This window comes from Aquila chrysaetos, unplaced genomic scaffold (genome assembly GCF_900496995.4).
Source record: "Aquila chrysaetos chrysaetos unplaced genomic scaffold, bAquChr1.4, whole genome shotgun sequence".
NCBI classification, from domain to species: domain Eukaryota; kingdom Metazoa; phylum Chordata; class Aves; order Accipitriformes; family Accipitridae; genus Aquila; species Aquila chrysaetos.
In genome coordinates this window covers 790,757-813,489 of record NW_024470381.1, presented here as the reverse complement: position 1 = coordinate 813,489, position 22,733 = coordinate 790,757, and the positions used below count along the sequence as shown (strand labels likewise).

General features: G+C 64.0%; 4 protein-coding genes across 6 annotated transcripts; 3 read left to right on the top strand and 1 right to left on the bottom strand.

Moving 5' to 3' along the window:
* Nucleotides 1–627: 627 nt before the first annotated feature.
* Nucleotides 628–2,804, top strand: LOC115337663. Its single transcript, XM_030006020.2, has 5 exons — nt 628–751; nt 820–956; nt 1,551–1,700; nt 1,811–1,980; nt 2,375–2,804. The coding sequence occupies exons 3-5, from the start codon at nt 1,565–1,567 to the stop codon at nt 2,771–2,773; spliced, it is 705 nt and encodes a 234-aa protein (XP_029861880.1). The 5' UTR covers nt 628–751; nt 820–956; nt 1,551–1,564; the 3' UTR covers nt 2,774–2,804.
* Nucleotides 2,805–3,438: 634 nt separating this feature from the next.
* ERCC1 (ERCC excision repair 1, endonuclease non-catalytic subunit) lies at nt 3,439–9,137 on the top strand (the record flags this gene model as incomplete). The annotated part of the gene is given in 10 exon segments (XM_030006009.1): nt 3,439–3,565; nt 3,690–3,979; nt 5,270–5,373; nt 5,444–5,543; nt 8,354–8,380; nt 8,382–8,431; nt 8,520–8,619; nt 8,716–8,787; nt 8,871–8,939; nt 9,033–9,137. Coding segments are annotated over 10 exon segments (993 nt in total), but the record flags the coding sequence as incomplete, so codon positions are not given.
* On the bottom strand, nt 9,114–11,840 carry LOC115337654 (ras-associated and pleckstrin homology domains-containing protein 1-like). Its single transcript, XM_030006008.2, has 3 exons — nt 11,837–11,840; nt 10,551–10,593; nt 9,114–9,609 (listed from the first exon to the last, which is right to left on the bottom strand). Exons 1-3 carry the CDS (start codon nt 11,838–11,840, stop codon nt 9,168–9,170), a joined length of 489 nt encoding a protein of 162 aa, XP_029861868.1. The 3' UTR covers nt 9,114–9,167.
* On the top strand, nt 10,817–20,435 carry PPP1R13L (protein phosphatase 1 regulatory subunit 13 like). Of its 3 annotated transcripts, XM_030006016.2 has the most exons (14): nt 10,817–10,972; nt 11,297–11,358; nt 12,499–12,561; nt 12,655–12,774; nt 12,875–13,033; nt 14,359–14,457; nt 15,097–15,194; nt 15,316–15,679; nt 15,939–16,381; nt 17,240–17,377; nt 17,571–17,704; nt 18,353–18,519; nt 19,400–19,599; nt 20,153–20,435. In XM_030006016.2, exons 3-14 carry the CDS (start codon nt 12,507–12,509, stop codon nt 20,189–20,191), a joined length of 2,016 nt encoding a protein of 671 aa, XP_029861876.1. In that variant the 5' UTR covers nt 10,817–10,972; nt 11,297–11,358; nt 12,499–12,506; the 3' UTR covers nt 20,192–20,435. The 3 variants fall into 3 exon arrangements, with proteins under 3 accessions (XP_029861876.1, XP_029861875.1, XP_029861873.1); XM_030006015.2 differs by lacking the exon at nt 10,817–10,972 and having other exon boundaries at nt 11,209–11,358; nt 12,875–13,271; XM_030006013.1 differs by lacking the exons at nt 10,817–10,972; nt 11,297–11,358 and having other exon boundaries at nt 12,484–12,561; nt 12,875–13,271.
* Nucleotides 20,436–22,733: the final 2,298 nt, after the last annotated feature.

The window sequence follows — 22,733 nt, the reverse complement described above, 5'->3', positions numbered from 1 at the left end:
CACGTGCTGCGGCGGCCCCGCCCCCTCACGTGGCGGAGCACCGGCCCCGCGGCCGCACGTGGCGCCCGTGGCGACGTCACCGAGCGGTGGCCGCGCTCATTGGCTGCCGGCGCCGTCTCTCCGTTTCGGGGGGGGGGGGGGGGGGGGGGCCTGGACAGCGCTTAGTGGGGTTATCGTACTTCTCGGCCGCCGGGACCCTGCCGGTACCGGAGTTCAGCCCTGCCCCGGAGCCCCCGAGTCCGGTACTGTTGCGGATGCACGCATAACCAAATCCAACAGGTGTTAAAGCTCGGATTTATTCTTCAGCAAAAGTTAGTTAGAAGTCCGGTAACATTTTCTAAAACCACAGGCTCAATGATGTAAAGAGAATTAATACTACACGGCCGACTTAAGAATCCCCAAGATTTAAAGTGATGACTCAAAACGCGCGTATCACTCTCTCCCTCGAGGAGTTACCTCGGGCGGTGCCCCGGCCCGACCCGAGGGGGAGTCCCCGACTGCCGACGTGTCCTCGGCGGGACCCCGTTTATACCCCTGTCGAATCTGACCTGTGGTCATTTAATTCTATCGGCCAGGAGGGTCACCTCGGTGTACCTGGCGCGTCTCGATTGGCCAGTTCAAATTTCAACCTGCGGCCTCCAGGGTTTCCTTCCCCTTCTCCCTGCCTGGAGAAGTTTCGTTTCCTGCTGGCGGGGGGCGGGAAGTGTACTGCCACAGGTACCGGAAGCCCGTGCCCAGTAGCGGAGCCCCCAACCCCGATACCGGAGCTGCAGACCGGTACCGGAGCCCCCCCCCCCCCCCCCCCCAGCCCGTACCGGAGCCCCGTTCCCGGGTTCCCCCCCGTCACCGGTACCGTCCCGCTCTTTGTGGGTCCCCGCGGCCCATTCCCGGATTGGGCCCGGCCGCCCCCCCCCCCATCCAGGCCCGGTACCGGCACCGACTTCGGACCCAGGCAGGTACGGGGGGGGGGGGGCTTTGGGGGGACTCGGACATTTTGGGGGGGTTGGGGGGACAGGGGACATTTGGGGGAACATAGGAGGGACACAGGGACATGGGGGGGCTTGGGGAGACACAGAGACATTTTGGGGGGCTTTGGGGGACATGGGGACATGGGGGGACACAGGGACATTTTGGGGGGCTTTGGGGGATGGGATATTTGGGGGGACATGGGAGGACACAGGGACATGGGGGGGCTTTGGGGGACAAGTGACAATGGGGGCATACAGTGGATGTTCCAGGGGACATGGGGTACTATGAGTGTGGGTGACAGGAGGGGTCAGGGCGGGGGGACAGGAGGTGACTGAGTGTGTCGCCATCACAGCTGTGACAATGGGGGGGACACAGGGGATGCAGGGCTGGGGGACGCCAGGATCCCCGAGTTCCCTTGCCACCCCCAGAGCCACCTGGGGGGGACCCACTGTGTCACATCCCCCCGCTGCCTCTGTCACCTGGCCACCTGCACCTGGCACCCGGCCACTGCTGTCACCTGACCACCCTCCCCATGCGTGGGGCCACCAAGCCCCCCCCAGGGTCCCCATGTCCCCCCGCAGGAGGGGCCACCCCGATGCCGGCCGAGCCGGAGGTGCCAGGGGTGGCCACCGAGCCCCCCTGCCCCAGGGTCCCCCTAAAGAAGACAGGGGACGAGTGGGGGGCACAGCTCCCCCGGGCCAACGACACTGAAAAGGACTCCGGCTTCTCAGGTAGGGGCCATATCCTGTCCCTGTCCCCATGGTTGGGGGTCCCTGTTCCTGGGCTGGGGGTCCCCAGGGTCAGCTCGGGGTGCGGTGGGGGCTCACCCCCACCCCGGCAGACACCAGCTCAGAGCACTTGAGCGGGCGGGAGCAGACGGATACGGAAGAACCCCCGGGCTCCGGCACCCAAGGGTCCCCGCTGCAGCACCCAGCCACTCCCCCGGCACCCGGCCACCCCTTCACCCACCTGGCACCCGTCTACCTCGTCCACAACCTCCTCCTCCAGCAGGTAACGGAACTGTGATGCTGGATCCGGCACCGGGCTGCTTCGATACAGTGCTACACCAGCACCATGCAGCTCCGGCACCGTGCGGCACTGGCATGGTACTGCTGTGGCACCAGGCTGGTTCAGAGCCATATGGTTCTGGCACCAGGCTATGTCTAGTCTGGGCTGCTCTGGCACTGTGCGGCTCCGGCATGGCACTGCTATGGCACTGGGCTGGTTCAGCACCATGTGGCTCTGGCACCAGGCTGCTCCAGCACCGTGTGGCACTGGCACAGCACAGCTATGGCACCGGGCTGGTTTGGCAGCGTGTGGCTCCAGCACCAGCCAGCTCCGGCACCGCACTTCTCCAGCACCATGCTGGCTCCAGCCTCATTCCCCCCCTCCCCTTTCCCCACAGCCCCTGGGAGCCCCCCCAGAGCCCTGGCAGCCAGCTCAGCTTCTCCTGCTCCAGCCCCTGTCACCTGCCATCCCCCGCCAGGACACCACTGCAATGGCTGCCCCGGTAGGGAGCCCGGGTTGCCAAAACCAGCGGCTGGGGGTGACAGTGGAGTTTTTGCGCTGGGGGGGGCTGCTGGCAGTGGCTCTTCGGACCGGGGCCCTTCTCCGGCAAAATCGGCGCACCCAGCGGGAGATCGCCACCCTGCGCCGGCACACTCGGTTACTGGCCCGTGCCACCCGCGATCCCCGTGCCTGGCCTCGCCTGCGCGATGCCCGGGGGGGTGGCCCACCGGTGCCCCCCAATTCCCGCCAGGAGCCCCGTGCTTTTGGGGAGGGGTTGGGTGCAGGGGGGCTGTAGGGTTGCGGGAGAATAAAGGTGCAGGGGTGTCCCCAATGTGTCCTGGTCCTGTGTCCGCGGCGTGTGCCCCCCCCCCCCGTGTCCTGCCCCCATGGCTCCAGTGGCTGCTGGGGTCCCTGTCCCCCCCCACATCCCCCATAGCCCTTGGGGTCCCCCCTCCTCGTGCCCCTCCCCCGTGGCCCCTGGGGTCCCCCCTGTGTCCCTCGGGGACCCCCATGTGTCCTTCTCTCAGTGGCCCCCAAGGTCCCCCCCTGTGTCCCCAATGGCCCCCGGGGTCCCCCCCCCCCACATCCCCGACCTGGGATGGGGACACACGGACACGCGGGGTTGGGACTGTCACATACATATACACACACACACCCGCCTTCCGCGCCACCGGGCCCACGTGCGCCCCGCGCCCAGGGGCGTGGCCTCAGGGTCGTAGCCACGCCCACCACCGTGGTGGCGGGAGGACCAAAGCGGCTCCGGGCCGGGCAAACGGGGAGCGCGGTAGTACGCATACGCGAGTCCGAACTGGAAAGGCGGAGCGCTGCCTTTTGATTGACAGCGCGACGGCGAATCGCCGTGCGGATGGGGGAGGACGGGCGGGCGGGCGGGCGCAGCAGCCGCGCCGTGGCTCCGCCCCTGCGGCTAGACCGGAGCCCTCCCGGCGCCCCCCGCGCTGACCCCTGACCTTTGACCCCGCTCCTGGTCGGGCGCGGGCCTACGACCCCCGCCATGGAGGCGGCCCCGGTCCCGGCGGGGAAGCGGAGGCGGTTCACGGTGCGGCAGGAGGGTCCCGCCGACCCCTCGGTACCGGCGGCCGGGGGAGGCTGAGGCGGGGGGGAGCCCGTGGGGGCCCCATGGGAGGCTCGGGGGGGGGTGTCGGTGTGGGAGGCCCCACGCAGGCCTGCCCCCCCCGCCTCCTCCCCATCAGGTCCCGTCGCTTTTCAAACCCTCTGGGCCCCCCCCCCGGCTCCCCCCGCCGAGTACGTGGTACAGCAGTCGGTCCCCACGGCCTGTCCCGGAACCACCGAACCGGTCCCGGTTCCCGTTAGCACGACTGGGGCTCCCCCCCGACCCCCTCAGCCCCCCGAACCTGGCGGTGGTGGTCCCCCGGGGGGAGCTGTACCGGGAGGGGGGGGGGGCAGCGCCGGGGACGTCCCCCCCCTGCCCGTGCTCAAACCGGGAGCCAAGAGCAGCAGCATCATCGTCAGCCCGCGGCAGGTGAGGGTGACGTGCAGAAAACAGACTCCACAATCGGTGAGATTGTAAAGTAGGTATGTTCATTCAGCGCTGGGCAGCACAGGGGGTAGTCCCACCAAAGTCGTGCGCGCCCGACTCGGCAGTTTGCTTCAAATTTATACAGTCAAGTGTTACATATACATGGAGTTTCGCAATACGCCTATACATAGGCATGAGCTATCCCCGCTTCATATTAAAATTAGTTCCAAGAAGTCATTTCCCTAAGTTCTTCCCAACTGCACCTGTGCAGTGCCTTCTTGTGGTGGTCTTCGGGGGTCGTGAAGATGAAGGCTGTATGTCTTCTTCACAGTGAACTCTTAACCTTCTGTCCCTGCACAGACTCAGTTGCTCCTTGGCATTTATCCAAATCACAAGGCCAGTCTTGGCTGGTTTTTGGGGTCCACTGCTGCTTCTTATCAGGGACTATCTCCTGCCCCAGCCAGCCTCAACAATGCAAACATTAAGCATCACTTCTCATCCCCTTGGGCCGTGTCTACCTCTACTGAAATTTCTTTAACTTCATTATAAGCTAGATAATTATTAAACAGTTCCTATCTACATCCATATATCTACTATATCTACTAAGGTTCCTTTGGCTCCCCGTCTCAAGGGGGGGGGCACCGTCCCCTGGTGTCGTGGGGCTCGGGGGGGGACTGTCCCCTGATATTTTGGGGCCTGGAGGGGACTGTCCCCTGGAATCTTGGGGCCCAGGGGGGACTGTCCCCTGATATTTTGGGGCTCTGGGGGGATCATCCCCTGTTATTTTGGGGCTCAGGGGCACCGTCCCCTGATATTTTGGGGCTGAGGGGACTGTCCCCTGATAATTTAGGGCTCAGGAGGACTGTCCCCTGATATGTTGGGGCTCAGGGGTACCATCCCTTGATATTTTGGGGCTCAGGGGCACCATTCCCCAATATCTTGGGGCTCAGGGGGGACCATCCCCCAATATCTTGGGGCTCGGGGGGGCCGTCCTGTGATATCTTGGGGCTGAGGGGGGACCATCCCCTGATATTTTCGGGCTCTGGGGGCACCGTCCCCCAATATTTTGGGGCTGAGGGGCCTGTCCCCTACTATTTTGGGGGTCTGGGGGGACCGTCCCCTGCTATTTTGGGGGTCTGGGGGGACCGTCCCCTGCAGCATGCGAGCATGTGCCCTGGGACACGGAAGGGCCCTGTCCCCTGGTGTCCCATGACACGGAGGGGGACCAGGGCCCCCCCACTATGCTCCCCCCTGGCCATTGGGGTCCCCTGACCCACTGCCCTCTCCCCACAGCGGGGCAACCCGGTCCTGAAGTTCATCCGCAACGTCCCTTGGGAGTTCGGCGACGTCGTCCCTGACTACGTGCTGGGCCAGAGCACCTGCGCCCTCTTCCTGAGGTGAGCAGCGGCTCCTGGGGGGTCCCCTCGGAGTCACCCTGTCCCTCCTGTGTGTCCCCCACCCCCACAGCCTGCGGTACCACCACCTCAACCCTGGCTACATCCATGACCGCTTGCGGCACCTGGGCAGGAGCTACGGGCTGCAGCTGCTGCTGCTCCAAGTCGACGTGGTGAGAGGCTCCTTGTCCCCGTCCCCTCGCTGTCCTTGTCCCTCTGTCCCCTCCGTCCCCTCGCTCTCCCTGTCCCTCTGTCCCCTCCATCCACTCACTCTCCTCGTTTCTCTGTCCCCACCATCCCTGTCCTTGTGTTAAAGAATTTTAGTCATGGGTTTCTCTAGGTTTGCTTTATTAACAACTCAGAGTTGGGCCACCACCGCAGTGAATGGCGAAGGATAACTCAAAAACGCCTTCTATATATGTGATTTTACAAAACATTATGCAATTGATGTCTTGTCAAAAGAAGTTCTTGGTGTTCTTGGTGTTTTCCCACGAACTCTCAGTTCTCTATTCTCCAGTGGTTTCAAAAGTCCCATATGTTTTCCTGTCTCAACTGATTCTTATTGTCTCATCTCGGTTCTTCTGAAGTTAGCGGTCATAGGCAGGTGGTCTCTGGTCACCACAGTCACTTATCTTCTTACACATCAAAGATCACCTTTGAATTTCTGAGAATCACTCAGGTTGTTTTATTAATTCATCTTACTCTGAAGTTAATCACTTATCTATTCTTATGTCTTAGGTCTAAGATTTATGATCCTTTTTCTGTTGATTCAGCTTGACTGGATTTTAAGCCAGCCATGGTGAGGGCTACACAAGGGACAAACAAGCAACTTATGCATATTGTTTTATAAGCACCTGCATTCTATTAATCACATCTAAAACAATCTCTAATCATTAGTTATATGTCTGATATGAATAGTCTTAGAAACAATGAGGCTTAAGGCCTAGTTCCCTTTACACCTTGTCCCTCTGTCCCCTCCATCCCTGTCCCCTCACTCTCCCAGTCCCTCTGTCCCCTCCGTCCCTATTCCCTCGCTATCCCCGTCCCTCTGTCCCCTCCGTCCCCTCCATCCCCTCACTCTCCTAGTCTCTGTCCCCACCATCCCTGTCCCCTTACAGTCCTTGTCCCTCTGTCCCCTCCATCCCCATCCCCTCGTTCTCCCCGTCCTTCTGTCCCCTCCATCCCCTCTCTGTCCCCACCATCCCTGTCCCCTCACTCTCCCAGTCCCTCTGTCCCCTCACTCTCCTCATCCCTCTTTACCCTGTTGGCCAGTTTGGGTCAGGTGCCCTGGCTGTGTCCCGTGCCAACTTCTTGTGCCCCTCCAGCTTTCTCGCTGGCTGGGCATGAGAAGCTGAAAAATCCTTGACTTTAGTCTAAACACTACTAGCAACAACTGAAACACGGCAGAAGAAGCCTTTGAGAAAGGGAAGAAAATAATCCAAATCCTTCTGAAAGCCGGTTTTGCCATAAAAGAAAGTAAGGTCAAGGGACCTGCACAGGAGATCCAGTTCTTAGGAATAAAATGGCAAGACGGGCGTCGTCAGATCCCAATGGATGTGATCAACAAAATAGCAGCTATGTCCCCACCGACTAATAAAAAGGAAACACAGGCTTTCTTAGGTGTTGTGGGTTTTTGGAGAATGCATATTCCAAATTACAGTCTGATTGTAAGCCCTCTCTATGAAGTGACCCGGAAGAAGAATGATTTTAAATGGGGGCCTGAGCAACAGCAAGCCTTTGAACAAATTAAACGGGAGATTGTTCATGCAGTAGCCCTTGGACCAGTCCGGGCAGGACAAGATGTTATAAATGTGCTCTACACTGCAGCCGGGGAGAATGGCCCTACCTGGAGCCTCTGGCAGAAAGCACCGGGGGAGACCCGAGGTCGACCCCTGGGGTTTTGGAGTCGAGGATATCGAGGATCCGAGGCTCGCTGTACTCCAACTGAAAAAGATATTGGCAGCATATGAAGGAGTTCGAGCCACCTCAGAAGTGGTTGGTACTGAAACACAGCTCCTCTTAGCACCCCGACTGCCAGTGCTGGGCTGGATGTTCAAAGGGAGGGTCTCCTCTACACATCACGCGACTGATGCCACGTGGAGTAAGTGGATTGCACTGATCACACAACGGGCTCGCATAGGAAACCCCAGTCGCCCAGGAATTTTAGAAGTGATCACGGACTGGCCAGAAGGCAAAGATTTTGGAATGTCGCCAGAGGAGGAGGTGACGCGGGCTGAAGAAGCCCCGCTGTATAATAAACTGCCAGAAAATGAGAGGCAATATGCCCTGTTCACTGACGGGTCCTGTCGCATTGTGGGAAAGCATCGGAGGTGGAAGGCTGCTGTATGGAGTCCTACACAACAAATTGCAGAAACTGCTGAAGGAGAAGGTGAATCGAGTCAGTTTGCAGAGGTGAAAGCCATCCAGCTAGCGTTAGACATTGCTGAAAGAGAAAATGTCCCCTCCATCCCCTCGCTCTCCCTGTCCCTTGTCCCTCTGTCCCCATCCCACTGTACCAGCTACTAGGAAGACAGTTAACTCTATCCCAGCTGAAACTAGGACACCCCTCCATCCCCTCACTCTTCCAGTCCCTGTCCCCTCCATCCCTCTGTCCCCTCACTGTCCTTGTCCCTCTGTCCCCTCTGTCCCCATCCCCTCACTCTCCCAGTCCCTCTGTCCCCTCCATTCCTGTCCCCTTGCTCTCCCTGTCCCTCTGTCCCCTCCATTCCTGTCCCCTTGCTCTCCCTGTCCCTCTGTCCCCTCCATTCCTGTCCCCTTGCTCTCCCTGTCCCTCTGTCCCCATCCCCTCACTCTCCTGGTCACCTCCATCCTCTCAGGTCCCTGTCCCCTCACTCTTTGGGCTCCTCTGTCCCCATCTTCTCACTCTCCTGTCCCCTCCGTCCCTTCCCATCCCTGTCCCCTCCCTCTCCTTGTCATCTCTAGTCCCCATCCCCTCCCTCTCCTGTCCCCTCTCTCCCCGCAGAAGGACCCACACCAGGCACTGAAGGAGCCTGGCGAAGATCTGCATCCTGGCCGACTGCACCCTCCTGGTAGCCTGGAGGTAGGGACTGTCCCTGCGTCACCCTTGGGGGTCCCCACTGTCAGCTGTGGGTGCCCCCCCCCCCCCCCACTCCCCGTGCCCTCCCCAGCCCCGAGGAGGCCGGCAGGTACCTGGAGACCTACAAGGCCTACGAGCAGAAGCCACCCGACTTGCTGAAGGAGCGTGTGGAGCAGGATTTCCTCTCCCGGGTGAGCTATGCACCCTCCCTCCCCGCCACCGCAATTTGGGGACCTTGGGGACCCCGAGGGTCCCCTGACCCCCACCCCCACCCTGGTCACCTCCAGATGACCGACTGCCTGACCAGCATCAAGTCGGTGAACAAGACGGATGCGCTGAGTCTCCTCACCACCTTTGGGGTGAGTCACCCCTGGGGACGTGCCACCCTGGGGCACACTGGGGACGGGTCCCCAAGCCCCTCACCCTCCTCCCTGTCCCGCAGTCGTTGGCAGCCGTGGTGGATGCCTCCAGGGAAGATCTGTCCCTCTGCCCCGGTGTCGGACCCCAGAAGGTGTGAGCAACGAGGGGACATGGGGGACGCAGCCCCTCGCCCCCCTCACACCTCCCCTTGTGTCCGTGTGTGTGTGTATGTCCCCTCCTACAGGCCAAGCGGCTCTTCGATGTCCTGCACGAACCCTTCCTCAAGGTCCCCAAATGAACCACCGCCCCCAGAATCTTTGGTTTTATAATAAATGGCATTTATCGGTGACACGGCTTCGGGGGGGGGGGGACATGGGGGTCACTCCAGCTGTTCCCCCTTGTGTTGCTGCTTCTTCTTTTTGGGCACCTCTGGCTCTTCGGGAGCCACCCCGACATCTGGGGGGGGTCCCGGCCTGCGATCCCTCCCCTCACCAGGTGCCACCCTCTCCGGGGTGGACACCTCAGGTGCCTCCAGAGTCTCCATCATTATCATCATCTTCCTCTTGGCTGGCAGTGGATTGGGCACCGGGACGGTCACTGGCACGCTGGGAGGGGGCCCGAAGCTCTCGGTGATGGTGAGGCAGCCATGGAGCGGGGGGGCGCAGGTTAGGGGGCCGGTGGGGGAGTCAGGGGCCAGGAGGAGGGTGCTGCTGGCCCCCCCTGGGACCCCCCGCAGCCTGTAGAGCCGCTTGTCACCGTCACCGTCCCTGGGGGGCTGGAGCTGCCCGCAGCCATCCAGCGGCACCGTACAGCCCTCCAGGCTGCGGGGACAGGGCAGTGAGGGGGGGGGGTACATGGCTGCTGGCACTGCCACCCCCCCATGGTGCCTTGTGACCCCCTCGATGGCACCACGGCCTCCCTGTCACCCCCCTCCCCATGGCGCTGCCGGCGCCCTGAGCCCACCCTGATGTCACCAGACCTGCCCTCCCCCCCATGCCCCCCTCAATGGCACTGTGACCCCCCCCAGCTGTCACCGCCCCCCCCATACCCTCCCAATGGCACTGTCAGCTCCTTGTGACCCCCCCCCCCCCATGGCACCAGCCCTATCATACCCGCTGTGCCCCCCAGTTGTCACTGCCACCCCATATCCCCCCCCGATGCCAACCCCCCTGTGCCCCCCAAATGTCATTGTGTTGTCATCCCCCCCAGCTGACCTCTCGGGGCAGAAGTCGGCGGGAGCGCGGATGAGCCACAGTTCAGTGCTGGGACCCCCCAGGGTAGGCCCTTGCAGTCCCGGGGGGGGTGAGGGGGCCACTGCCTCAAACTTGGGAGGGGGCACCGGAACCGCACCAGCCCTGGGAACAGCCAGGTCACGGGCTGGGGGGGGGGGCTACGCTGCGACCCCCACATCCCCCCTCCTGCCCCTGTGGCCCCCCCCATACCCCCTCAACCCCCTCCTGTCCCCCGTGTGCCCCCCCCAGCCCCCTATGTCCCCCGTGTTCCCTCCAGCCCCCCCAACCCCGTGTGCCCCCAGTCCCCTCTTGTCCCCCACGTCCCCCCGTCCCCTCTAGCCCCCCACATCCCCCTGCCCCCCATGTCGCCCCTGTCCCCTCTAGCCCCCCCGACCCCATATGCCACCCACAACCCCCTCCCCCCCAGTTCCCCCACGCCCCCCCATATCCCCCATGTGTCCCCCATATTCCTCTGCTCCCCCAGCCCCCCCATATCCCCCCACGTGCCCCCCCGAGATCCCCCCGCTCACCCTCCATGCCGCCGCGTGCACGGCGTGGCCCCGGCCCCGCCCCCTGGGCGTGCCCACCCAGCCGCTCAGCGCGGGAGCGCCCCCTTTCCCCCCCCCATCCCCGCGGGGCAGTTGGTGCGGTCCGGCGGCGGGAACGGGGGGCGGGCTCTAGAGTGGGGCCACGCCTTCGTCTCGCCCTTTAATGGGCATGGCCAGAAACCCGTCGGCGGCTTTTAAAGGTGCAGACACCCCCCGGGACCCCGCGGGGATATTGAGGGGATCCGGGGGGACCAGGGTCACCCGGGGGTCGGGAATACTGGGACGGGGGGGGGGTCAGACCCGGACTACAGTTCCCGGTGTGCACCGGGACCCGCCCGACCGGCCGGGACGGGCCGGAGCCGGAGCGGGGGCGGGAGCGGGGCTGTGAGGCGCCGGCGCTGCAGGTACCGGGGGCGGGGGGAGCCCCGGGGCTCTGCACCCCCCCACCCCCCCCCGTAACCCCCCCCGTGGGATCTGACACCCTCCCCCTCCGTGGGATCTGCCCCCTGCTCGTGGGACCCCCCCGTGGGATCTGACCCCCCCCGTGGGATCTAACCCCTCCCCCCGTGGGATCTGCCCCCTTCTCGTGGGATCCCCCACTCGTGGGACCCGCCCCCCCCCCCCCGTGGGATCTGCCCCCCCCCCAGCACCCTGGGGCGCAGGGTGCGGCCCCCCTCCCCGCTCAGCTCCCTCCCCCGCGTGACCCAGCGCTCTGGAATTGGGTGTAGAGGCCGCGGGGACGCGGGCGCGCCACCGGCACCCACCGGCACCCCGACCTGCACCCCGCTAGGTACTGACCCCCCCCCCCGTGGGGCTGGGGAAGGGAAGGGTTGGACCCCTAAGTCTGTTTTGGGGTGCTGGGGGTGCTGGGGGAGCACCCTTGGGTGCCTGGATGCTGGGGTCTGGTTTGGGGTGCTGAGTGGGGGGGGGAGAAGCACCTTTGGGTGCCCCCCTGGATGCCTGGGTCGAGTTCAGAGTGCTGGGAGTGTTGGGGAGCACCCTTGGGTGCCCAGCTCTGATTCGGGGTGCTGGGGGGGGGGAAGCACCCTCAGGCACTTGGGATGGCTGGGTCCGGTTTGGGGTGCTTGGGGAGGGGGGGGGGAGCACCCTTGGGTGCCTGGGTCCGATTCGGGGTGCTGGGAGGGTTGGGGACCACCCTTGGGTGCCTGGGACACCAGGGGTCTGGCTTGGGGTGCTCAGGATGGGGAGCACCCTCAGGTATCTGGATACCTGGGTCTAGTTTGGGGTGCTGGGTTTGGGGGGTGTACCCATGGGTCCCCAGACACCTGGGTCCAGTTGATCTGGGGTGCTGGGTTTGGGGGGGGCACCCACGGGTGCCTGAACGCCTGGGTTCTTTCCCAGCTCCCCTCCCGTCTCGCCGCCCGACCCGGGGCGAGCTGGGGCTTGTCCCCCGTCTCCCCAGGGGCGAGGGCCGGGTGGGGCCGCTTGGGTGGGGCCGTGGCGCTGGGGGGGGGGGGGGGGGGGGGGGGACAGGGTGCCCCTCCGACACCCCAAATCCCCCCCCCATGCTGGCATTGGGGCACACACAGTGGGGGGGTCCCCCTTTTCGTGGGGGGCAGACCTTCCTCCACCCTGTCCCCCAGGCTGGGTGAACCCAATGAAAAGGGGGGGGGTCCTGCCACCCCCCCCCTTTAGCAGGGGGGTGCATCACCCCCCACCCTACCATTGCACCCACCAGGGCCCTGCCCCTGGGTAGGGGGGGGTTGCGGGCGGCACCCCATTCTTTGCGATGGATTAATTACTGGTAATTATAATGATGATGATCCCCGAGAGGCGAACGGGTCCCAACACGCCTCTGCTCCCCACGTTCCCAGGGGATTGGGGCACAGGGTGGGGGCACAGGGTGGGGATGGAGGGCTGCCCCCTGCCATGGAAGTGGGGGGTGCCCACCCATTGCCCCCCCCCCAAGGTGGCAAAATGGCGAGCGAGCGGCTGCGCAGCGCCCAGGACCTGCTGGATCTCACCTTCCAGTGTGAGTGCTGGGCAGTGGGGGGGGGGGGGGGGGACATGGACCCTTTTGGGGTGCAGCCTGACCCGTGTCCTCCCCCCTTGTCCCCCCCCCCAGCCTTGGCCATGCAGCACATGGACTTGAAGCAAGTAGAGCTGGACACAGCAGTGGCCAAAGTGGATGAGCTCTCCCGGCAGCTCGAATCCCTCTGGACCGACGGCCCTGGACCCCCCCAAAGTAGGATCTGGGACTTGGGGGGAGGGGAGGGGGAGCACCCCATTGCCTCCCCTTCCACCCCAATACCCAACCTGCCCCCTCCACCCCTCCCCATCCCCAGGAGACGTACAGCCCCAGCCGAACCCGCTCGCCCCTCGGCCGGAGAAGCCTGCCACCGGAGAATCTGGAGATGTCGGGGGACACACTGGGTCGCCCCGGTTCCCCCCGGACCCCCCATTATCTCCCGGGGGAGGATCGGGCCCCTTCACCCCGACCCAAGGTGTTGGCGGTGCCCTACGAGGGGTTGGCTCTGCCCAGCCCGGGGGGTCGAGCCCCCTCCCCTCGTCCCCATCGTTCCTACGAATTCTTGGGGCTCGGGGGGTCCCCCAGACCGGGTGAGGGACCCGTCTTCTTCCCCGAGCGGGCACCCTCGCCCCGACCCCCCGCGCCCCCCCCTTACGAGGTGCACGGGCTGTACCCCTCCGTCAGCAGCCCCACCGTCACCTTCCGGGCGCAGGGTAAGGCCACCGCGGTGTTTTTGGTGGTGGGGTACACACGGTGGGGACAGTCCCTGGGCTGGGGGGTGCTGGTGTCCCCATCTTGGGGTGCTCCTGTTCCTCTCTGTGAAATCCCACTGTGAGATACTGCTCCACCCTGGGGTGTCCCTGAGCCACCCGAGGTGTCCCCGTCCCTGGGTGTCCCCAATCCATCCTGGGGTGTCCCCATCCCTGGGTTGTCCCCAATCCATCCTGGGGTGTCCCCATCCCTCGGTGTCCCCCAATCCATCCTGGGGTGTCCCCATCCCTGGGTGTCCCCAATCCATCCTGGGGTGTCTCCATCCCTGGGTTGTCCCCAATCCATCCCTGGCTGTCCCCATCCCTGGCTGTCCCCCAATCCATCCTGAGGTGACCCCATCCCTGGCTGTCCCCAATCCCTCCTGGGGTGTCTCCATCCCTGGGTGTCCCCAATCCATCCTGAGGTGACCCCATCCCTGGCTGTCCCCATCCCTGGCTGTCCCCATCCCTGGGTGTCCCCCAATCCATCCCTGGCTGTCCCCATCCCTGGCTGTCCCCCAATCCATCCTGAGGTGACCCCATCCCTGGCTGTCCCCATCCCTGGGTGTCCCCCAATCCATCCTGGGGTGTCTCCATCCCTGGGTGTCCCCAATCCATCCTGGCATGTCCCCATCCCGGCGTGTCCCCATCCCTGAGTATTCTCCAATTCATCGTGGCGTGTCCCCCAATCCATCCTGGGGTGTCCCCATCCCGGGGTATCCCCAATCCATCCTGGAGTGTCTCCATCCTGGTGTGCTCCTGTCTCCATCCCAGGATGACCCCATTATGGGGTATCCCTCATCTTGGTGTGTCCCCAAGCTGTCCCAGGGTGCTTCTGTCCCATCCTGTGGTGTCCCCATTCCACAGTGTCCCCATCCTGTGCTGTCCCCATCCTGGGGTGTCCCCCAACCCTGTCACTGGGTGCTCCTGCCCCACCCTGAGGTGCCCCCATCCATCCCCCAACTTGAGCACCTTGGGCAGGGGGGGTGGGGGGTGTCTGGGCCATGTCGGGGGGTTCTCCTCAGCCCCCATCCCTGTGTGTCCCCCCCAGATGACCTTGTGATCAAGCGGCGGCCGCAGAAGAGCTGGAACGAGTCTGACCTGGACGTGGCTTATGAGAAGAAACCCCCCAGCTCGGGGGGCTACGACCGTGAGCTGGGGGGGCCGGGGGGGGGGGCACATGGTGGGGCTGAGGAGCACTGGGGGAGGCTGGGGGAAGCCAGGGCTGTGATCTGAAGTGGCTAGGGGGTATTAAGGAAGGTTTGGGGGTGGAGGGGACATTTTGAGGGGCCGGAGGGGGATAGAGCTTCCAGTGGGGATGGGGGGGTCACGAGGCAACTGGGGGGCTGCTGGGGTGTCCAGGGACAGGTTGGGCCTGGGGGGACAGACCAGGAGGGTCTGGAGCTGCTGGTTGGGGTACAGTGGGCTGGGGGGGTGGTCCTGGGGGGCTTGGGCATCACCATGTGGGGGGTCTGGGGCTGTTGGCTTGGGTGCTGAGGGGTGGGCAAGGCTTGGGGGGGAGGTTTAGGACTTTTGGGGGTGTCCAGGGCTTGGGGGGCACCGTGTGTGGGTCTGGGGGAGTTGGTTTGGGTGCTGAGGGGGGTCTGGGGCTTTTGGGAGGGGTTTAGGGCTTTTGGGGGGGTCTAGGGCTGCTGGGCGAGGGGCGGTCCAAAGTTGCCAGGCTGAGTGTGGGGTGCTGGGTGCTGAGTGTCGGGGTGCCTCTGGGGTGGGGGCCCTGTCCCCCCCCGAACCCGGCACAGCACTGAGGTCTGTCATCCCCCACTCCCAGGCACCGGCGAGGGGCAGCCGGGGCTGCGGCCGTCCCTGGGGCTGTCGCTGGCACCCTGGAGGGAGTCGAGCCTGGATGGGGCCGGCGGGCAGAGCAAGGTGACCACTCGGCGGTGGGGGTCCGGCCACCATCCCCAGCCCCGGTGCCTGACGCCGGGGTAGGTGGGCAGATGGGCTGGCTCCCTCCCTGACGCCTTCTTCCCCCCCCCCCCTCCTCCAGGATGGTGCTTACGGGGGGCACAGTGCCACGCTACCCCGTAACTACAAGGTGTCCCCGCTGGCGGGCGAGCGGCGGGCGGAGGGACCCTTTCGACGCTCGGGACCCGGCACCCTGCCCCGCAGCTGGCACTTCTCCCAGCAGCCCGTCTCCCGCATCCCCGTGCCCCCCCAGGGCGGGCGACCCCCCCGCCACAAACCTTTGCCCCTTTCCATGATCTTCAAGCTGCAAAACGCTTTTTGGGAGCAAGGGGTCGGCGGTCCCCGGGGGCTTTCCCTGGTCCCCCCCGCCGGTCCCCGTGCACCCCAAAAGCAGCCCCAGCTCCCGGCGCTGCCCCAGGCCCCCCCGGCGCTGACCGGTGGTGAAGGTGAGGTGCCCGTGGGGTGGGGTCCGGGGGGGGGTCTGGGGTGGGGAGACATAGGGGTTATTGGGGGGGGGTCTGTGGGCAGCAGGACGTGGGTTTGGGGGGGACCAGGGGGCTGCAGCATGAGGGGTACAGAACTTGGGGGGGGGGCAATGGGGCTGCAGCATGCTGAGATGGGGGGGTTAGGGGGGTCCATGGGGTTCCTGTGTGCTGACCCACCCAGGGTGGCGGGTTATGGTGCTGACCCCAGCCCCCCCGACAGGATCTGGGCGCCCCGTGCCCCCCGAGACCGTCCCGCCGGAGGGGGAGCCAGAACTGGAGCGGCTGCTTCAGGGTGGGGAGGCCGAGGGGTTGGAGCGGCCGCTCAGCCCCACACGGCTGCAGCCCCTGCTGCCCCCCGAGGCCCAGCGGGTCCCCGAGTTCGAGGAGGTGGCACGGGTGCTGGCCGAGATGCCGCGACCCCTCAAGCGCCGCGGTTCTATGGAGCAAAGCCCGGGACCGGCGCTGCCACCCACCCGTACCCGCCAGTACCAGCAACTCATCACCCGCCTCCTGCACCGCCCGCCCCGCCGCGACGAGCCCTCTGCTCCCGGTGACACCGGTGCCTCGTCCGACCTGCCACCCCCTGCTCCGGTGGCTCCCGAGGCTCGGCCACCCCGCCACAGCCCCCCACCACAGTCCCCCAGCAGCCCAGCACCCGCCCCGGTAAGTATCTGCGGTCCCCGGGGTGCCACGGTGTCCCTTGGAGCCCCTCGAGGTGCCACGAGGTACCTGGAGTCCCTTGGAGCCCCCTGAGGTGCCACGTGGTGCCTGGTGTCCCTTGCAGCCCCCCGAGGTGCCAGGCAGTGGTTGCTGTCCCCAGGGGTCGTTCAGCCTGGGGAAGAGAAGCCTCTGGGGAGGCCTTATTGCAGCCTTCCAATGTATAAAGAGGGCTTATAAGAGAGACAGGGAAAGACTTTTTACCAAGGCCTGTAGTGGCAGGACAAGGGGCAACGGTTTTAGACTGAAAGAGGCTAGGTTTGATTGACCATAAGAAATTTTTTTACGAGAGTGGTGAGACACAGGAACAGGTTGCCCAAAGAAACTGGATGCTCCATCATTGGAAGTGTTCAAGGTCAGGTTAGATGGGACTTTGGGCAACATGGTCTACTGAAATGTCCTTGCCCGTGGCAGGGGGATTGGACTAGATGATCTTTAAAGGTCCCTTCCAACCCAAACCATTCTATGATTCTATGAAATGGCAAGCAGTGCGTGGTGCCACCAGACGTGCCCTGCAGGTGGCCCTGCAGTCCCCATGGGTGCACTGTGGTGCCAACCGGTGTCCCAGGAGGTGTCCCCAAGGTCCCCCGGGTGCCGTAGAGCACTGGGTGCACTGGGATGTGTCCCCAGAGTCCCCCGGGTGCTGAAGAGCACTGGGTGCTCCTGGAGGTGTCCCCAAGGTCCCCCGGGTGCCGTAGAGCACTGGGTGCCCCAGGAGGTGTCCCCGGGGTCCCCCGGGTGCCGTACAGCGCCGGGTGCCTCGTTGTTGTCCCCCAGCGCCCCCTAACCCCCTGGCTGCCGCAGGAGCTGCGCTCGGCCCTGCGCGACCCCTCCTCGCCCCGCAGGCGCCCCGGGGCCCGCGTGCGCCTCAACCCCTTGGTGCTGTTGCTGGATGCGGCCCTGACCGGGGAGCTGGACGTGGTGCAGCAGGCGGTGGCTGAGGTGGGAGAGGGGACTGCGGGGACAGGGTGGCAGGGACGAGGGCTGGGGTGGCGATGGCTGGGGGACAGCAGGGACAGGGAGATGGGGGACAGAGTGACAAGGAGAGCAATGTGCCTGGTGCTCGGGGGTGTCGGGGAATGGCACTGGGGGTGGCAGAGGGTAGCGGTGTGGGGACAGGAGTGCGTGTCCCCAGCTGAATGACCCCAGCCAGCCCAACGACGAAGGCATCACAGCGCTGCACAACGCCATCTGCGGCGCCAACTACGGCATCGTTGACTTCCTCATCGCCAGCGGGGCCAACGTCAACTCCCCCGACAGCCACGGCTGGTGGGACGGGGACGGGGACCTATCGACACGGGGGCGGGGGGACGGGGGACCCCACAGCTGCAGCTGGTGGGACGGGGACCCACCAACATGGTGATGGGGGGACAAGGGACCCCACAGCTGTGGCTGGTGGGATGGTGATGGGGACCCACTGTTACGGGGTGGGGACATGGGGGACCCCCGGCCACAGCTGCTGGGGCGGAGGGTGGGACTTGAGAACCCCACAGACATGGAGGGGTGGGGACACCTGGGACCCCCAGACCCCCAGAGCCAGAGGAGATGGGGACAGGTACCCCAAGGACCCCCACAGCCATGGGGAACAGGGATGGGGACCCCCCGCCCCCCACCCCCCCAGAGCCTGGGGTGATTGGGGATGGGGAGAGAGGGGGACAGGGACCCCAATAACCCCCCAAAAACCCTGGGTGAGCAGGGACAGGGATGGGGACCCCAGTTACCCCCAACAGCCCTCGGTGACTGGGGACGGGGAGGGACGGGGGACCCTGACCCCCCCGTAACTGAGGGACGGGGATGGGCAAAGGGGCTCCCTCCTCCCTAGGACACTGGGGGGGGTGGGGGGGTGTCGCAGCGGAGCCCATCCTCTGCCCCCCCCCCCCCCCCCCAAAAAAATTCCCCCCATCCCGACGGTGCCAGGACGCCGCTGCACTGCGCAGCCTCGTGCAACGACACGGGGGTGTGCGTGGCCCTGGTGCGCCACGGAGCTGCCATCTTTGCCACCACCACCAGTGACGGCAGCCTGGCCGTGGAGAAGTGCGACCCGTACCGGGAGGGCTACACCGACTGCTACAACTACCTTACTGGTACCAGGGCACGGGGGGGGAACTGGGAGTATATGGGGACATGTGGGGGGGTGTGGGTACTGGGAGGGGGTACGGGGCACATATGGGTACTGGAAGGGCGTGGTACTGAGCGGGTATGGTTACTGGTGGGGTGTGGGTACTGGAAAGGAGTACTGGGGTGGTATGGGTACTGGGAAGGAGTACTGGGCATGTATGGGTACTGGGGGAGGCTGTACTGAGCAGGTATGGTTACTGGTGGGGTGTGGGTACTGGGAGGGGGGTACTGGGGTGGTATGGGTACTGGGAGAAGGAATATGAGGATTGGGAGGGGATACTGGGCAAGTATGGGTACTGGGAGGGGATCCTGGAATGGTATGGGTACTGGGAGAAGGAATATGAGGATTGGGAGGGGGTACTGGGCATGTATGGGTACTAGGAGGGTGTACGGGGCAGGTTATGGGTACTGGGAGGTGGTCCTGAGAGGATATGGGTGTTGGAAGGGGATATTGGGGGTATACAGGTACTGGGAGGGGATACTGGGGTGGTCTGGGTACTGGGAGGGGGTATTGCATGTATATAGGTACAGGGAGGAGATACTGGGCTGGTGTGTGTACTGGGAAGGGGTATTGGGGGTATACCGGTACTGGGAGTGGGCACTGAGAGGAGGTATGGGGAGGATATGGATACTGGGAAGGGGTACTGGGAGGGGTACAGATACTGGGAGGGGATACCAGGACGGGCACGGGTTCAGAGCAACAGGGTGCCAGGGGTACAGTGCCATGGGGGTGCTGGGGGGGTTACAGGGTGCTGGGGGGGGTTCAGGGCAGCAGGGTGCCAGGGGTGCAGTGCCATGGGGAGTGTTTGGGGGGGGTTCAGGGTGCTGATGTCCGCGTCCCCGCAGAGGTGGAGCAGAGCATGGGGGTGCTGAACAGCGGGGTGGTGTACGCACTGTGGGACTATAGCGCCGAATTCGGGGACGAGCTGTCCTTCCGCGAGGGCGAGCCCGTCACCGTCCTGCGCCGCCAGCCCCAGGAGGAGCTCGACTGGTGGTGGGGGTCCCTCTATGGCCACGAGGGCTACGTCCCCCGGAACTATTTTGGGGTGAGGGGGGGATGCCACAGCACCCATGGCCCCGGGGGGGTCCCACAGCACCCACAGCCACCCCATAGCACCGGGAGGGCACCCACAGCACCCACGGCCCCGAGGGGGACCTACGGCACCCACATCCCTTAGGGGGTCCCACAGCACCCATGGCCCCAGGGGGGTCCCACAGCACCCACGGCCACCCCATAGCCCCAGGGGGGTACCCGTAGCACCCATGGCCCTGAGGGGAACCCGCAGCACCCACATCCCTCAGGGGATCCCACAGCGCCCATGGCCCCAGGGGGGTCCACAGCACCCACAGCCACCCCACAGCCCTGGGGGAGCACCCACAGCACCCATGGCCACCCCACAGCCCATGGGGGTACCCGCACCCACAGCCCCGAGGGGGACCTGCAGCACCCACATCCCTCAGGGGGTCCCACAGCACCCATGGTCCCCACAGCTGCCTTGAGGGCAGATTTCATGGCTTCCCTGGCCCCTCCATGGCTTGTGGTCCTGGGGGGCTGAGGCGGGGGGGAACCTTCCCCCTGACACCCTCCCCTTCCCCCAGCTCTTCCCCAGGGTGCGGCCGCAGCGGAAGAAGGTCTGAGGGGGGGGCCTGAGGACACGAGGTGGCCCTGAGCCGGCCCCGGCCCCCCCAGCCGCTCGGATGCATGGGTCCCCCTTGCCAGCGGGCACCTCTTTGGCTGCCACCCATCCCGTCCCCCCCTGTCCGAGCAAGGCACCGGGGTGCTGCCTTCCCCGCCCCCTGGTGTCACATATTCCCCCCGGCTGGTGACAGCGGGTGTCACCCCACGGTGTTGGCTTTTCTGGGGAGTAAAGAGCCTTTGGCTACACCTGGTTGGGTCCATCCTCTGCGTCGCGGGGGGGTGGGTGGGGGCTGTGGGGACTGAGGGTGACACGGGTGGGGACACCCTGCATCAGACATGGGGGGGTGACATGGATGGGGACACTTTATTTGGGACTGGAGTGGGGGACATGGGGGGGGATGCCCTGCTTGGGACTGTAGGGGTGACATGGATGGGTACACTCCACTCAGGACTGGGAGGGGGGGTGACACAGGTGGGGACACCCTGAATCAGACTGGGAGGGAGTGACATGAGTGGGGACACCCCGCTTGGGACCAGAGGGGTGACACAGGTGGGTGCCATGGGCAGGCAGGTACTGATCCATCCCCAGGGAAGCGGGGCTCCGTCACACCTAAGGGTGACCACCGTCCCTCCGAACGTCCCCCCCCTTCCTCCAGCCCCCTCCCAGCTTTTATAGCTGAGCATGAGGCCACATGGTCTGGGATGTCCCTTCTTTAATCCTGGTCGGTTTTAGGTAATTTATCTGCAACCTGTCATGAAAGAGACAGTGTGGTGGGTTGATCCTGGCTGAACGCCAGGTGCCCACCAAAGCCATTCTATCACTCCCCCCTCCTCAGCTGGACAGGGGAGAGAAAATATAACAAAGGGCTTGTGGGTCGAGATAAGGACAGGAGAGATATCACTCATCACTTACTTACTGTCACGGGCAAAACAGACTCAACTTGGGGAAAATTAACTCACTTTATTACAAATCAACCAGAGCAGGGTAATGAGAAATAAAACCAAATCTCAGAACACCTTCCCTCCACCCCTCCCTTCTTCCCGGGCACAACTTCACTCCCAGATTCTCTACCAACCCCCCCAGCGGCACAGGGGGACGGGGAATGGGGTTTACGGTCAGTTCATCACACGTTGTTTTCTGCCGCTTCATCCTCCTCAGGGGGAGGACTCATCACACTCTTCCCTGCTCCAGCGTGGGGTCCCTCCCACGGGAGACAGTCTTCCACGAACTTCTCCAACGTGGGTCCTTCCCACGGGCTGCAGTTCTTCACGAACTGCTCCAGCGTGGGTCCCTTCCCCGGGCTGCAGTCCTTCAGGAGCACACTGCTCCAGCGTGGGTCCCCCACGGGGTCACAAGTCCTGCCAGAAAACCTGCTCCAACGTGGGCTCCTCTCTCCACAGATCCGCAGGTCCTGCCAGGAGCCTGCTCCGGCGCGGGCTTCCCACGGGGTCACAGCCTCCTTCGGGCATCCCCCTGCTCCGGCGTGGGGTCCTCCCCGGGCTGCAGGTGGAGATCTGCTCCCCCGTGGACCTCCCCGGGCTGCAGGGGGACAGCCTGCCTCACCGTGGTCTTCCCCACGGGCTGCAGGGGAATCTCTGCTCCGGCGCCTGGAGCATCTCCTCCCCCTCCTTCTGCACTGACCTGGCGGTCTGCAGGGCTGTTTCTCTTTCTTACATGTTCTCACTCCGCTCTCCGGCTGCCGTTTCTGTGTGTGTCCCAGCAACTTTTTTTTTTTTTCCTTAAAAATGTTATCACAGAGGCGCTACCACTATCGCTGATGGGCTCAGCCTTGGCCGGCGGCGGGTCCGTCTTAGAGCCGGCTGGTATTGGCTCTGTCGGACACAGGGGAAGCTTCCAGCAGCTTCTCGCAGAAGCCACCCCTGTAACCCCCCCCCCCCGCTACCAAAACTTTGCCACACAAAGCCAATACAGATGGTCGAGCCCTTGATTGGCATTTTTGTCTGTAGAGACTGTCGAGTTTGGAATCTGAGGGTTTGGCATCCAAGTGCCAAATAGAGTATTTATGGGTTGGACTTTTAATATATCCATGCCTAATATATTTAAGGGCCCGAGCACTGCTGTGGGTCTTCGCGTTCTTCGATTCGGCAGGGTTAACTTTATCCTAGCTACTGGGAACTGTTGTCTTTTTCTGGCAATTCCTTGTTAGATAAACCCTTTCTCAAGGTTTCTGGATGAAGCCAGGATCGTCCTTCGCTTTAATCATCGATACTGAGACTCCTCTGGCTATGAGTAAAGAGAATATCTATTGGTCGCCACTCATGGTATACGAGGGCTTTTACTACTATTAATTCCAAAAATTTTGGCCACATGGGAAGGGTCATTGGATCTGCCTGGGCCAGCAGCTGGGATTTCCTCCCTCATTTCACCTTAGTTGGGCGTTCCTCCCTTAGTTTCTTATGATTCTGACCTGCTTTTGCCCTTTGGGACCATCCTTACCCACTCTTCCTTCTGATGGACTGCCATCTCAGGGATTCCTGTAAAGGCCGTCTGATTCTGCAGCCCTCGAGCCATTGTGGTCT

What these genes read in the sequence shown, in the direction of transcription:
- LOC115337663 (XM_030006020.2), top strand. Translation starts at nt 1,565, where the DNA reads ATGCCGGCCGAGCCGGAGGTGCCAGGGGTGGCCACCGAGCCCCCCTGC. An exon ending in AAAGGACTCCGGCTTCTCAG is followed by an intron (nt 1,701 to 1,810) that starts GTAGGGGCCATA and finishes CCACCCCGGCAG; the next exon opens with ACACCAGCTCAGAGCACTTG. An exon ending in ACAACCTCCTCCTCCAGCAG is followed by an intron (nt 1,981 to 2,374) that starts GTAACGGAACTG and finishes CTTTCCCCACAG; the next exon opens with CCCCTGGGAGCCCCCCCAGA.
- LOC115337654 (XM_030006008.2), bottom strand. An exon ending in TGCACGCGGCGGCATGGAGG is followed by an intron (nt 9,610 to 10,550) that starts GTGAGCGGGGGG and finishes CTGTCCCCGCAG; the next exon opens with CCTGGAGGGCTGTACGGTGC.
- PPP1R13L (XM_030006015.2), top strand. Translation starts at nt 12,718, where the DNA reads ATGAGCTCTCCCGGCAGCTCGAATCCCTCTGGACCGACGGCCCTGGAC. An exon ending in CGTCACCTTCCGGGCGCAGG is followed by an intron (nt 13,272 to 14,358) that starts GTAAGGCCACCG and finishes TGTCCCCCCCAG; the next exon opens with ATGACCTTGTGATCAAGCGG. An exon ending in TGCAGCAGGCGGTGGCTGAG is followed by an intron (nt 17,378 to 17,570) that starts GTGGGAGAGGGG and finishes GCGTGTCCCCAG; the next exon opens with CTGAATGACCCCAGCCAGCC.